The sequence below is a fragment of the Misgurnus anguillicaudatus genome, chromosome 8, assembly GCF_027580225.2.
Source record: "Misgurnus anguillicaudatus chromosome 8, ASM2758022v2, whole genome shotgun sequence".
In the NCBI taxonomy this organism is placed as follows: Eukaryota; Metazoa; Chordata; class Actinopteri; order Cypriniformes; family Cobitidae; genus Misgurnus; species Misgurnus anguillicaudatus.
Window position 1 is genome coordinate 10208079 of NC_073344.2, and position 16570 is coordinate 10224648.

Below are 16570 nucleotides of genomic sequence, written 5' to 3' on the forward strand. Positions count from 1 at the left end.
GAAATGGCAAGAGCTGTATAAAGCTAAGTATAGTTCAGTTTTTAAAGGAAAACAGCACCGTTTTTATTATTTTACTATGTTCTTACCTCAACTTAGACGAATTAATACATACATATCTATTTTCAATGCATGCACTTTTAATCTTTGTACAGCGCCTCATGAATGTGTTAGCATTTAGCCTAGCCCCATTCATTCCTATGGCTCCGAACAGGGATGAATTTAGAAGCCACCAAACACTTTCATGTTTTCCCTATTTTAAGACTGTTACATGTGTAGTTACGAGTAAGTATGGTGGGACAAAATAAAACTTTTGTTTGGATCCTAAGGAATAAATGGGGCTAGGCTAAATGCAAATACATTCACGAAGCGCTGTACAAAGATTAAAAGTGCACGCATTGAAAAAAGATAGGTATGTATTAACGCATTTCGTCATCAGAATAGTACGCATACACAGTACGTGCACCGCCTGATTTTTGTACGCATTGGACACACATACAGGTCCATTTTCAGGAGAATGTAGTATGTAGCACAGAAGATGCATTGCATTTTGTCGCAATGCGCATGCGTAGAACATCTGTGTACACCGGGTGTGCCTCATAAGTCTTGAAAAGTGAAGCCTCTGGCTCTTTGAAGCCCACTGGTGGCTGGCTGCAGTACAAAACATATACCCCGCCCTCTCCATTCAAACGAATGGGACTTTGCTCGAAATAAAAAAATTATTTACACTTCCAATAAAAGTTTCCGAAAGACGGTTTTGTCCTTTCAGGTTGTTATCACGCTGATATATGTTCAATTGTTCATTTTTGTGATAAGTTTCATTTTAGCTAGTAATTTGATGCTATAGAAACAGGGCGTGTCGTTATGATTGGCGTGGTTAAATTGGTCCCGCAAGGGTTTGGGCGGAAGTTTGATATTGCGGCACCGCCTCGATCTGGCTCCACGGACGATTCCTTCTGCGCATGCCTTGGCTCCAAACTGACGTTTTTACGTAACATGGTGGCGACCATGGTCGGACATTTTTGGCTTCAATTCATTACAATGGAGGGAGGTGACGACGCTTAGTCCATCTTTTTTTACAGTCTATGGTGTACACTTACGAGTGAAATAAACTATGTTTTGCAAGGCTGAGCAGTCGACCGTGCGTGTACGTTGGCCTACTTATAAAAAACAATCTCCGGGCTTAAGGAAAAAACCTTTGGGGTCGTAAAATTCGATTAAGCAAAATCCTAACGCCGTCAATAACAACAACAACAACTTTCTACAATAATATAATTAAAAGAAATGCTGCACAAAAACCTAGATTCTCCCTAAATAACTCACTCCGTCAATCCTAACATCAAAAAGCTTGCATGTCGTTTCATCTGCCGATAATTTTCCCTGAGGAAAAGAGCCACTGCAAAACAAATGAAGAAATGAATTAATAAACCAAGACTGACTTGCTTTTGCTGCTTTGATAGCATTCTTCAAAGCTCTTTTTCACTGACTGGAGACATAACACAGAAGCCACGGCTTGTTTCTCTGTGACGGTGTTGTTTTGCAAATTAGGATCTGTTTTGTGCTGGAAGGCCTTGCTTATCAGGGTACTGACAGCTTTGACCTGCCCGACTCTCCTCAATCTCACCTCAAATGCTTGATCCAACTCATATGCTTGTCCAACAGAGATGTGGATCAAAATATTGAAAAAACGGACAGCACTTGTGACCCCTGAGTAAAATGCTAAGTGCCTTTCAAGCAAAATAACAACATCATCTTATACTTACGAGAATAAGCGAGTCCTCTGGCTAACAGTATGCTTATTTAAAGAGCACCTATTGTCCGATTCACGTTTTTACATTTCCGTTGGTGTGTAAGTGTGTATTAGTACATGTTAACGATATGCAAAAGGTACATACCCCAAAGTAAACGATAACGCGATTTATCGTTTCCAACGTAAATCTCTTTTCTTGGACTACAACAAACACACAGATTGTAGGCAACAGTTTACTTCCTAGGATTGGTGATGTAGACAAGACCGACATTATTATCCTGTTAGCATTGCATTGTGAACGAATCTTTCAAACTTGGTAAGAGTGTCACATTTCCGGCTGACGTCAGAGGTATTCAGGCCAATCACAACAAACAGATTAGCTGGCCAATCAGGCACACAGAGCTTTTAAAATTCGTGTGATTCAGGAAGAGAGTGAAATATGGAGCTACAAAAATGTACGGTATGTGGAAAACAATGTGTTTTCTGAACCATAAACCACGCAAAGACATTTTATTATACCAAATACACAAAATAACCTTGTTTTTAGCAATGAAATATGTGCACTTTGAGAATCTGCTTTCTCTTGCCAAACACTCGGTAAACAACTGTGGCTAAATGTGCTAACAAGTCATGACGCACAAAACCTCTGACTGCATTCAGGCATCCACAAGCAGTTTTAAAGTTTTATGATCATGGGCTCAGATTAAGTTTGTAAGGTCTAGCCTGAGAAAAGACGACATCTAAAAAACATATCTATAAAGTGCTCCAGGAGACATATTATTTAGTTTCTTTAAAAAAAAGCTTTCCTGCACAAAATAGTTAGAACCATAAAACTCATTGACAAAAAATTGATGTGACAGTGTTGAAGTGTCTCCTTACCTTACCCTGACGGTAAGCTCATAATATAAATTTATAAGCTAAGCTGTAGAAAACGATTTTATGGGAAATATGTATCGCAAAATTAATTATGTCACAAGATTTCTCTTGGGGGTGAAATGTTGGTCATTTCTCAAACAAAAGGCTGCATCCTTTGAAGGTCGCATTTGTAGACTGCATACACAAAGACTTATTACAGAATGTTAACAATTATAAAGTTTACTATTATATTTAGTTTAGTAAATTGTTATAATATGCTTATGATTTGCAAATGTAATGCTCAGTTTACAGAAATAAACCAGGTTTAATAACTCAGCAGATTAAACCCTCACTCTGACTTGTTCTTGCTCAGGAATAACAGTGGCTGTATCATTTCTATTGTAAAGAATTGATTTCAAGATTTTGTCTAAAAGTAACCATCTAAAGTGAAAGTAACAGAAGCGGGTCCGTTCGCACCCACTGCAGGAATTTGTTATAATACATAATGCAGTTTTTTACAAAGTCTACATATTACTGTGATGTGTTTACTTGTTTTGATGCTTTATTTAAACCAATTATTATTGCATCGTCATTATTATATAATGTTAAAGATTATTGCTCATTTGGGTCTATTTGTATTAACAAAAAATGTCAAATTACTTAATTATCAAAAGAATTATTAGGGACAGTCCAATTTTCGTAAAAAAAAAAATCCAGATAATTTACTCACCACCATCTCATCCAAAATGTTGATGTCTTTCTTTGTTTAGTCAAGAAGAAATTATGTTTTTTGAGGAAAACATTCCAGGATTTTTCGTCATTTTAATGGACTTTAATGGACCCCAATACTTAACAGTTTTAATGCAGTTTAAAATTGCAGTTTCAGCGCAGCTTCAAAGGACTCTAAACGATCACAAACAAGGCAGCGAAACAAACAATTGTCCTTTTTGGCAATAAAAATAAAAAATATGTACTTATCCCACCCCTACTTTTAACCCACAACTTCTCTTCTTCTTCCGGCTGTGTGACGAGCCAGCGCGACCTCACGTAATTGCATAATGACGTCAAAAGGTCACGTGTTACATATATGAAACACACATTTGCGGACCATTTTAAACAATAAACTGACACAAAGACATTATTTAGTATCATTCCACATACAACAACGTCGGAACGGTCCTCTTTCTCCACACTTGTAAACACTGGAGTGTAGTTTCGATACGTCATCCGTGACCTCTTGACGTGATGACGTATTACGTGAGATCGCGCTGGCGCGTCACAGGACCGGAGGAAGACGAAAAGTTGTGGTTTAAAAGTACATATTTTTTATTTTTCTTTCCAAAAATGACAATCGTTTTGCTACATAAGACCCTTATGCCTCGTTTGAGATCGTTTAGATTCCTTTGAAACTGCGTTGAAACTGCAATTTTAAACTGCATTAAAACTGTTACGTGTTGGGGTCCATTAAAATGAGAAAAATCCTGGAATGTTTTCCCCAGATAACATAATTTCTTCTCAACTGAACAAAGAAAGACATCAAAATTTACATCTAATCCTTTAAAACATTTCAAAATAATGTGATTTCAGTGTCCCATTCATTTATTTTATCATTGAGGATTTCTTAATTTTTAAAAAAATCTTATCTCGTTCTCATGAACCCAATCTCGTGTCTCATCTCATGAATTAAGTGTCTCGTCACACCCCCACAAAATGCATATATTAAAGCCAACTTCAAAGACAACAGAAAAATTCATTATAAGACCAAATGATGCCTACCCACATAGTATTGGTTTATATGCCACATCTTGTGTGCACATTAAACAATGCGTTGTTGGTCCGACCACACAGCACTTCATATACAAACCTGTTTTCCTCAGTCTTCATTATTTATAGTTCCTTTCTTAAATCAAGTAAATAAATCATCCCTGATCCCTTAAAAATGTAATATATTCTCACACGACTCCATGTCAACACTACAACCGCAGCGCATTAATTGCACAACTGCAGGTGCATTAAATATCCATTCGCTCTCACCTGGGCGACGGCCACCTGTGTCTGCTGCTGCTGTTGTGTGAGCTGCTGCTGGAGAAGCTGAAGCTGGTGATGCACAGACAGGGGGGTGCTCGCTGGGAGCTGACTGCCTGAGGGAAGCAGCAGCTTGGGGGAAGCCAGCAGGATGTTGGGCTCCTCAGAGGGCTAGAAAAAGAAGGAGAGAGAAGTTGCTTATAAATAATCTACATATAGATTTATGCATTTGGCACACACTTTTATTCAAAGCATTCAGGGTATTTTTAATTAGTATGCGTGTTATCTAAAAATCGAACCAATTATTCCCTGTTTACCAGTTAAGCTACAGTTACTTTTGTATCAGAATTATGCAACTTATCCATAAGCAACTGTGCTGTATGTAGTTGTAGTGCTGAAGTATATTGGGGTCACATTTATGTGTTGTTTAAAATAAGGTTTTATTTCACCTATGGGAGATTCATGAACCGAACAGTTCCTTATTTCAGTTTAATAGCTTTAGATAAAAGTGTCCGTCTGGAGTAGGGGAGAGCCGGGGCGAAAGTATCATTTTTCAGAAAAATGTAATTTTAAAAGATAATGTTATTTACAGAGATATATTTTTGCTGTGGTCAATAACTCACAAGTGTGGTCCATCAATACAGGGTGAAATTTTGTAAAAATGTAAAACCACATCAGTATAATTTCACTTTAAACATAAGTAGTGAATTGTTACTTTTGACCCCACCTGCAGGGGACGAAAGTAACAAACAGGGTGAGTCAAAAGTAACAGAACAAAACAAGATCGATTTTTGTGTTACACATTTTTTATTAAATATACATGACTATGACCTTTTTAACATGTACACTCTTAAAACGAATGTGTTAAATTAACACATTTTGTGTCTAGTTAAGGACAACACACCTAGTGTGTTGCCCTTAATTTAACACATCTCTGTGTTATTTTTAGAACAACACACTTTGTGTTGTTTTAACACATCTTGTGTTGTCCCTTTTATTTATATGAACTCTTAACACACCCTGGATGTGTTAATTTTAACACATTGCTTTGTGTTAAACTATTTAACACATTATGTGTTGTTTTTAACACATTATGTGTCATTTCGTGCTGATTTAGAGTTCATATAAATAAAAGGGACAACACAAGATGTGTTAATTTAACACATTCGTTTTAAGAGTGTAACTGCAAACATATTTTATAATTTATCTTTGTAAAAAAATTATGAAATTACATTTTCCTTTAAAATTTCAGTTTTAGCAAGTGTTTCCCAAACAACAAACAGTACAAACTTAAATAGTTGAGAATAAAATATTTTTTCAACAGTTTGAACACTATGAAAATAAAATTAGAAAAATAAAAATTTTCAACATATACAACAGTATTAGCAGGGGAAAAAAAGTAACAAATGTCACTTTCGTCCCGACAGGATCTCCTCACATTTTAACACGATTTACTTTTATTTTAAAAAACTCTGTCAAACTTCAGGATGTGTTACAGCACTAAATAACCTGTAGATTGATCAGTATTGTAAGACATGAAACGAGAAACACAACGCGTTATAAGAAAAAAATGGCCGCTTTAGGAATTTACTTATCATGGTTGAAAACACCTTTCTGGATTTACGTGCAGAAAACTGTGAGTAAATAACGCAATATTTGTCAGGTCTGTCAAGGCTTTGTGTGCTAAAGATGCTGTCATAGTCTGGGATGTAGATGTTATCAGTGCTCGGAAAAAAACGCTTTGTTACTTTCGCCCCAATATAATACTGCCACATAAAATGTAAAAAAAATGTTTTTCCCAAAAATGAAAATCCACTGGCCTTGCTAAACCTCATGTTATTTGACATTAGTAATGCAAGATTACTAAAATCAAGTATATTTATATTATTGACATCAAATATTCAAATGTACCAGGGACCCTTATCATTTATAGACTTTTAAAGGGACATTCCACTTTTTCTGAAAATATGGTCATTTTCCAGCTCCCCTAGAGTTAAACATTTGATTTTTACCATTTTGGAATCCATTCAGCTGATCTCTGGGTCTGGCGCTACCACTTTTAGCATAGCTTAGCATAATCCATTGAATCTGATTAGACCATTAGCATCACACTAAAAAATAACCAGAGTTTCAATATTTTTCCTATTTAAAACTTGACTCTTCTGTAGTTACATCGTGTACTAAGACTGACGGAAAATTTAAAGTTGCGATTTTCTAGGCAGATATGGTTAGGACATTCTGGCATAATAATCAAGGACTTTGCTGCCGTAACATGGCTGCAGCAGGCGTAGTGATATTTCACACTGCCCGAAAATAGTCTCCTGCCATTGAAAGTAACCAAGGGGACTATTTTCGGCTACTGCGTAATATCACTACGCCTGCTGCAGCCATGTTACATCAGCAAAGTCCTTGATTATTACACCAGTTTGAGAGTACAGTTCTTAGCCATATCGGCCTAGAAAATCGCAGCTTTTAATTTTCTGTCGGTCTTAGTACACGATGTAACTACAGAAGAGTCAAGTTTTAAATAGGAAAAATACCGAAACTCTTTGGTAATTTTTTAGCGCGATGCTAATGGTCTAATAAGATTCAATGAATTGTGCTAAGCTCCGCTAAAAGTGCTAGCGCCAGACCCGGAGATCAGCTGAATGGATTTCAAAACTGTAAGAATCAAATGTTTAACTCTATTGGAGCTGGAAAATGAGCATATTTTCAAAAAAAGTGGAATGTCCCTTTAACTATTCGTATTAACTTTATTAAGCTTATCTATTCCATTTAATAACCCAAGTATTCACTACTTATTTTGTGAATTTAAAAATGTACAAGTGTTTCAGACAGATAAATAGCTCAATAGTATTTGAATCTTGTGTACCTCATTTAAGCCCTTCATCAAGGGAGTCATATAAAAAACAAACCAGTTTAGCAGTCAACAAAGCATGAAAAACTCTCTCGTGTCATGTTTTATACCTCAAAACATCCGCATTCTCCATGGTAAGCTTGCTATTAGGTTACCGCATGCCAGAGTGAACTCTATGGTCGGATGTGTCTCGTACTGAGACTCAGATATTAATTACAGAAGCGTTTGCAGTCTGTGTAGCTGTGGTGCAAACAAACACAGCACAGAGGGGTGTGAGCAGTCATCAGTGACAAATTGATATTTTTAACCTGAGCCAACTTATTTATATCCCAGCCGGGACGAAAAGATGGTAATGCCAGCTGTCAGATACTGACCTCCCACATAGAGAATTGAGAGAGTAAATATGAAGGCTTCAGCAGCGGTGGTCAGATAAAAAAAAACGATTGGTGCTGTGATTGATGTCCTGTGAATTCTTTCGAAATATTTTTGGCATTGCTTGGTGCCGACTCACTGAATAAAAGGCGAGGGACACAAATCTGGGATTTGAAAGGTAAATGTCATGCTCTATTGTTATAAACTTAAATTCAAGTGTGTCATCTTTCAAAGTTATTTTTTTAAAGTATTTTCTGGTATGCCACTGTAATGTACGACATCTATTACGCCTACAAAGCCAAAGCGCAGTAACTACACATTTGGACAAAGTTTAGTTAAGGCTTGAAATGGGCTTTATGACATCTGTTCTGTCTTATGACAAAGTCTCATGATCAATTTTGTCCCATTTCATAGAAATGATTGTGTCAAAACTGCAGTAAAATGTTTGACTGGCTGGTGTAAAAGCTTATCGATCTGAAAAACGTTGATTGGCCAGCAATTGATTGGACACCTCTGACATCAGCCAGAAATGTGACGCTTCTTACCATGTTTGAAAGATTCGCTCACAGTGCAATGCTAACAGGAGTTAACTGACAGGCTGTGAGTCCAAGTGAGAGGAATTATGATAATGTCGGTCTTGTCTACATCACCAATCCTAGGAAGTAAACTGTTGCCTACAATCCGTGTGTTTGTTGTAGTCCAAGAAAAGAGATTTACGTTGGAAACGTCACGCCATCGTTTACTTTGGGGTTTGTACCTTTTGCATATCGTTAACACGTACTAATACACAACAAAGGAAATGTAAAATCATGAATTCGTAGGTGCTCTTTTAGGGCATTTTTGGCATGTGTTTAAAGTGGGACAACATGGTAATGATGAAAAAAGGTAAAGATGGAAAAATATCTCTAAGGACTGTTTACACTGAAAAAAAATGATTCATTGAATACAATACTTTTTTCAAGGTAAGTGGTTGCAACCAATCCACTTAAGCTACATTCAAACAAAAGTTGTATATTTTATTTTACTTTACTAATCTTTTTTGTTTAAATGTAGCTTAAATAAATTGATTGCAACCACTTACCTAAAACCTTAAAATTTATTAAATTCAATGAATCATTTTTTTTTCAGTGTACACAATGTTTTTAATCATTAACTGGAAAGTTTTATGTGGTTTGGCGGTTCGTATACAAGAAATCTTTTGAGGACGGGTTTCTCCATGTAAATGATGTAACAAATCGGTGATAACTAATCTATGATAACAGTGACATCATGCGCATGTGTTACATCAGTCTATAGACATGGGCTTGTATAACCATAACAACAATAGCAGCCTACATGACTGTGTTGGCGCTGTTCAAGATACAGAGTTTATTAACGCATCTCAAACAAAGTTTACAAAATTCTTCCGCGTTATAGTCCGGGGTCACTTAAACTACTTTCTAATCCCTTTGTCCGTCTGAACAAAACTGCTCAATGCTTTTGCCGTTTTGATTGTTTGTATTTATTGGATACTATTTGCGGAGGCATGTAGTGTTTCTTACATTTCTTTATTGCAGTGTTGTGGTGTGTACGTAAAAGTTTTCAAAAACATAAAAAAAAAGTTTAAGTTTTTTCCTACATGGCTGTCATGTCAGCAGTATAGTTTTTTTTACGTGTACGCGAACATGTACATGTACACAGACTTTTGATGCATGCGCATTGCGACAAAAGGCAATGCATCTCCTGGGCTACATACTACATTCTCCTGTACGCGCATGTGTGCCCTACATGTACAGTGTTTCTCACAGGATTTTGAGAGACTTGTGGCAGTGGTGTCGTTTAATTAGCATATATGTGACGTCATTACGTGTTTGCGTTTGATCGAGTGTTGGGACCTGAAATATGTTTCACTTCTACTCTTTGATCAGTCACATTATATTGCATTTTAATACAACTGAATGCTATTTTTACATATTATCAGATCTGTTGTCAGACATAAAATGAGTAGACTATAAAGTAGTGACTAAACACAACCCAGTAACAGCTAGTTTAATCCAACTGCTGCTAAAATCCTGATTTATAAACGCGACATCGTCTGACAAAATCACCAAACATTTACATTGAGCCTTACTGCTGTTGCTCTTCTTATCAATGTCTTGTTATGAGCCCTTTTTTATTTTAAATGTGAATTTTATTGTCGCGTATAGCGTTGACAATTGGGTGCAAATTTAGAAATATGAGAGAATACACAGTAACTGTTACACAAAGTTACCACAAAACACGGGCGCATGCATACCACATTATAGGGCGCACTCACACTATCCCAACCAAACCGCGCTCGGGCGCGTATGACCCCCTAAGCCTGGTTTTGTTTGACTAGTTTGATCGCTCTGTTCCGCGCCCGGATTGGTTAATCACGCCGCGGCCGGGTTGCAGAGGTGGGCCGGAGCGCGGTTCACTTGGGCTCAGGCGCGGAAGGCTGTGGTGTGAGTGCAATCGTGCCAGAGCACGATTCAAAAGGTGAAGACGTCTGTTGCGCGACCACTCAAAAAACACAGACTTATCATTACGGTGGGTTCCAGTATTAAGAGAGAGCTTTACTTCCTGCTTTTTTCAAAACAATCGCATCTTAATGACGAAAGCGCGCACGGACTCGGATCGATAAAAAAGTACAGTGTGAGTGCGTGCACCTGGAAGAGTAGGTAGGGGTGACAATCGTGCTGGGGCATGGTTTGGTTTGGATAATGTGAGTGCGCCCATAGAGAGGGAGAGAATGTGTGTGTGTGTGTGTGTGTGGGAAACACTAATGCTAACCTTTCGTCAAGTCATGATAAACTTGATCAGCCGTCTTCTCTGTCAGTAAAATCTGTGACTGTTGACGTTTCCGCGAAAAAAAAAAAGAAGTATACGGAGGAGCGGATATTGAAAACACTGCCACCTTTTCACTGTTATGTGAGAGAGAGGCGGGCACGCTTGCACGCAACATTAGAGAAAGAGAGGGGACGCGTTGGGCGCTTGCAACAATGAATTAAGACGTTTTTAAACAGTAAAATATAAATGTAAATGCCAATCATGAAAAATCTATTCGTGGCGGCCAGTGTTGGTTCCGTGGCGGTGCGCCACGAGTAAATCAATGTATGGGAAACACTGATGTACATGTGTGGATACAGTGCACGAGTACTATTCTGATGACAACATCTGTATCATATGCACTGTATGTGGACCCTTGTGAAGGCGTAAAACTGAACTATACTTAATTTGCAAATACATTTGGCTCCATCAGTCGCATAAACACCTCATCTGTATTTATAAAAAAAATCAAAGAATTCTGCATTACACATTCCTAGAAACATCATATCCACACAAGACTTACTTGAGACAAAATTTTGGGCAAATACAGTAAGACTCTGTCAAATGTATTGGATACAAATATTTTCCATCAGCCCACCTTTGCAAATCATAGTTTTCATTTCGTACCCCGTTGGCAAGGCAAACATGGGTGAGTGGTGGTTCGGGTTGGATGAGCGCTGCTTTCTGTGTGTCTACTGACAGCTGTTTATTTGGGCAGTGCTGCAGAATGCCACATTGTAAACAACACCTGCTCTCACAGACGCCTTACAGAGAATCTACTTCTGACATCAGCTGAATTCGTAAGCGAAAAATCTGCATAGTACGTCTAGGGAAAATGTTCTGTGAATTATATTTTGGCCCATTTTCTGATATAAATTGAAAAACTGAAGGTAAGCACGACTCCCCTGATTAAATACTTGCTACCTTTGCGCTCCGTTAATTCAAGGCCACGAGATCAAGATGATAAATCATAGATTAAATCATTTATGCAATAAAGAGAATGTCAAGATCGCACATTGCACACTAAGCAAGTATCCCAAAAACAAGCACCAAAGGAAGCAATTTAACTGCACTTTTGCTAATGAATTAACATATTCTTAATGAATGATTTATAAATGAATATATTTTAGACAAAACGAGTCTAGATCCCCGAAGTGTGATACGGAGAAATAAACAAAAGCTGGACGCTTGTCAACAGAAGAATTTAGAAGTGGCTTGTTGTAAAACTTCGTCAATGAGGAGGGAAAGACCCTTCAGCATTTGTGATTTTTTGTCTAAAGCCACGTTCTAGATCCATTTGATATTATTTACATGATTTCCAGGTTGCACAGCAGCTAGATCCAAACTGCTCAGCTGGGACTGGGAGACAGCCAGCATTCATTTATGCAGGAGAAGTGGGTGATGGATGAACCAGTACAGAATGGAGCAATAAAGAAGTTGTTCAAAAGAAAAACAGAGGCTGACTGCAACACGGTCTGACTTTAAAACAGGTGGTTTGGCCTCTCAAAACCGCCGAGAAGAATGAACTAAAGTGTAACTAAAAGAGACATAGGAAACTACTAAGAAGACCTGCAATCCAAAGCATTAAAGGTTTTATGTCAGAAGCCAATTTGAGAGTGGAGTCCCTATAGACTTAAAGCAAAATCAATAAATGAACAAACATTCAAGGCTGTGACGATTGTCATAACCACCGCACCACTGCAGTGGTGAATTCCGACAAACTATGAAAAATCTAAAGTACAATCTCGCCCAGTGATATGTCTTCAAGTTCGTGTTTACGCAAACGACCAGCAGACTCAGAGTTAATGCCCTATCAACAAGCGATGGCCGGCTGACTTGAGAGCAAAACATTGAGAAATTGGTCGTTTCTCAATCCAAAGGCTGCATCTAAAACCACGTGCTTTCCTCCTCTTTAAACCGTATGGGCGCTCCAGATCATCTTTCACTACTAAGTAACTTAAAGGAATAGTCTACTCATTTTCAATATTAAACTATGTTATTACCTTAACTAAGAAGAGTTGATACATCCCTCTATCATCTGTGTGCGTGCATGTAAGCACTGGAGCGCGCTGCGACACTTCGATAGCATTTAGCTTAGCCCCATTCATTCAATGGTACCATTTAGAGATAAAGTTAGAAGTGACCAAACACAACAACGTTTTTCCTATTTAAGACGAGTAGTTATACGAGCAAGTTTGGTGGTACAAAATAAAACGTAGCGCTTTTCTAAACGGATTTAAAAGAGGAACTATATTTTATAGCGTAATAGCACTTTTGGGAGTAACACCCTCCCTCTCCCATTATGAGAGTGAGAAGGGGAGCGGACTTTTCAGGCGAGTCCAAGTGCTCCCAAAAGTGCTATTACGCCATAAAATATAGTTCCTCTTTTAAACCTGCTTAGAAAAGCGCTACGTTTTATTTTGTACCACCAAACTTGCTCGTTTTATTACTCGTCTTAAATAGGAAAAACGTTGATGTGTTTGGTCACTTCTGACTTTGTCTCTGATTGGTGCCATTGAGTGAATGGGGCTAAGCTAAATGCTATCAAAGTGTCGCAGCGTGCTCCGTCGCTTGCGTGCGCGCGCACGGATGGTGGAGGGATGTGTCAAAGATTCTTGGTTGAGGTAGTTGCATAGTTTAATGTTGAAAATGAGTAGACTATTCCTTTAAGCATTGCTTGATGCTGTGACGAGCACTCACCGCAGAAAAACAATTTGGCAACTTCGAACATGCACGTTTGCTAAGAACTGTATATCTGATCCTCGTTTACATTTTTATATTTCAAAATATATGTATGCATTATATACTGTATAAGACCTATGTGCATCAATGTGCATGCATGCAACCCCTCCACACACACACAATCTATAACCACTGCGGTGAATTGGTGCGTTACCATCACGGTGGTAAAAAAACACTGTCATATGCAACATCAATACAAACAAAATCTTTCAATGACAGACACTACTTAAATCTGTCTTTACTTCATACATCTGAGGAATATTTCTCTTTTCAAGGAAAAAATAACATTTGACACAGGAAATGAGGCACATTTTAGAACATTCAGATTTTTGTGATATCAATGAATTATTAGATTCATATGTGGCAGCACACTCAAATTCCTATTTCCAGGAACTGTATCAGTTATGCAAGGGCATGAACTTATACCATGCCTATGACAAGCAATACAGCTATATGACAAGGTCTTGATTTTGTACCTGAATTTTCATTTCGTTTCCTCATCTCAGTTCTGACAACACCAGTAATAAAAAGGTAAACAAGTCTCAGTGTCATACAATGACAATAGACTCCAGTGCTCGCAGTAAAATAAAAAACTGATTAAAGTTTCCGAAGTCAGAGAAGCAAACACAAGTGCAAAACCCCCCACCCGCCAAAAACATGACATTGCTGAAATATGATATGTATATTGTATTTTAACTCTTTCTCCGCCAGCATTTTTTATGATTTTCACAAAAGTCTCCCAGAAAATGCTCTTCTTTAAATACATAAACAATATTTTTTATAAAATAAAAATACAGTATATTAAATGAAAAAACAGACAGACCCCCTGCTTTCTAACAAAAAAAAAACAGTTCTCTTTTTATCACCTCTCAAATATGGGTAGTTTTCTTCAAAAACACCACATTTTAAGCAAAAAGCAGAGATAATTCAATTTAAAACTTCCTTCCTTATACCCCAAAAAAAACTTATTTGATCTGCATGACTCGGTTAGGTGGCATATTATGGATTTAAATTGAAAAATTGTCATTTAAAGTTAAGTATTAAAAGAATGTTCCATTTTCTTAAAAGAAAAATCCAAATAATTTACTCACCACCATGTCATCCAAAATGTTGATGTCTTTCTTTTTCAGTCGCGAAGAAATTATGTTTTTTGAGGAAAACATTGCAGGATTTTTCTAATTTTAATGGACTTTAATAGAGCCCACATTTAATACTTAAAGGGGCCGTGAATTGGTCGATTTTATTGCTTTATGACGTTGATTGATGTCTACTTATGCATTTCGCGTTGTTTTTACATTCAAAAACATCAAAAGCAATAAGTAATAGGCTATTTTGTAACATGGATTAGTGGCTGTCTTGAGAAATGGTTCGTTTGAAGGGGCGGGCCGCATTGAAGACCTGAACGTAAACACCCACTGCTATGATTGGACAGCTTCATTCCCCGTCATTACATGTAGGGAAATGTTTTAAAAACATTAATGTGATAAAAATAGCAGCCGAACACAAATATGTTTGAGACACAAAAGATTCTGGGTGCTAAACATGATACACATAAATGACAATACGTATATTAAAGTAGAAACAAAACTCGACGTGACTAAATTACCGTATAAAACACAGTAAGCGTGCATCCGAATCTAAACTGCGGCTAATAAATCCTTATCAATAACTTTGTATATTTCTATTGTGCTTGTGAGGTTGCTTTTACATTCACGTAATGTTAAATACCACAGTTATATGATAAAAAATAAGCTTTGTTGAGTGTTTGACCTTTCAAACGCAACATGCCTAAATTACCGTATACAACACAGTAAACGGGCATCAGAATCTAAACTGCGGTTGATAAATCCTTCCTTATAACTAACTTTGTATATTTCTACCTTTAAATTACAGTCATATTGTTAAGTGTTGTACCTTTATTAATCGTTTAATGTTTTTAGTAAATTAAAACAGTCAACAAACGTATTTAGACACGGATGTTACAACAGGACACATTAAGCAATCTCTTTTAACAAAGCAATAGTGAAACGCAGTAACTTAAATAAAGTAAAATGTCTTACTGTGAATTATACTGCTGTGTCATTGTTGTCAGATCCAATATAAGTGGTGCTTCTGACTGAGTCTCTCTGCAAATCCAGCATCGACTTCTTTACAAATGAATCCATGTCCACAACGTTAACAAACGCTCCCCACACGAGCTGGAACTTCTTCAAAAGCAAACTTTATCCAAGCATATTGCTAATGTTAAGTTCCAAGCCTCCGAATTGAAGTATTTAGCTTCTGTGTTGTTCCCATGGTTGTTCCCACGCGGTTCTTTCACAACCGAAAAAGCGTTTCCATGGTATCATAACAGATCACCGCGTCAAAATAAAAGTCTCTCAGAAAAAATGTATTTAAAAAGTCATTTTGGTTAAATTTGTCAATCTTTAAAGACATGTTTACTTACTGAGACACACGTGTCACGCGAAGCTGTGGGCGGGGCTACAAAAGTAGACTTCTCCTTTTGGTTATGGGGAGGTGTTTCAATTCTACTTTGACGTCATAGATTTCCGAATTTTAGACTGGAGTTTTTAGCTGGCTTGGTGCCAAAGACGGTTATATTTCAGTAGCACGGACGTTTTCAGTTCTGAAACTTGCAGGATGTTCATTTAAGTATGATGACCTCTTATATAACAAATTATCAAGTTAAAATTGAGTTTTTGATTCACCGCTCCTTTAACTCAACACTTAACAGTTTTTTTCAACGGAGTTTCAAAGGACTATAAACGATCCCAAACGAGGCATAAGGGTCTTATCTAGCGAAACGATTGTCATTTTTGACAAGAAAAATAAAAAATATCCACTTTTAAAGCACAACTCCTCGTCTAGATCCGGTCTAGCGCGACCTAACGTAAATGCGTAGTGACGTAGGGAGGTCACGTGTTACATATATAAAACGCACATTTGCGGACCATTGTAAACAATAAACTGACACAAAGACATTAATTAGTATCAGTTGACATACAACAACGTAGGAACGGTTCTCTTTTAACACATTTGTAAACACTGGGGCGGAGTTTCGCGTTCGTCCTCTATGACCTCTTGACGTCATTACGTATTGTGTGGGGTCACGCTGGGGCATCACGACCGGATTTAGACGAGAA

At 37.4% G+C, this 16570-nt stretch overlaps 1 protein-coding gene across 1 annotated transcript in view; it reads right to left on the reverse strand.

The window, feature by feature from the left end:
- Nucleotides 1-16570, reverse strand: part of nos1apa (nitric oxide synthase 1 (neuronal) adaptor protein a) — a 194069-nt gene that overhangs the window by 38031 nt on the left and 139468 nt on the right. The window contains exon 8 of the mRNA XM_055214413.2: nucleotides 4637-4798. Coding sequence (XP_055070388.2) covers nucleotides 4637-4798 — 162 coding nt within the window. The remainder of the gene's footprint in view (nucleotides 1-4636; nucleotides 4799-16570) is intronic.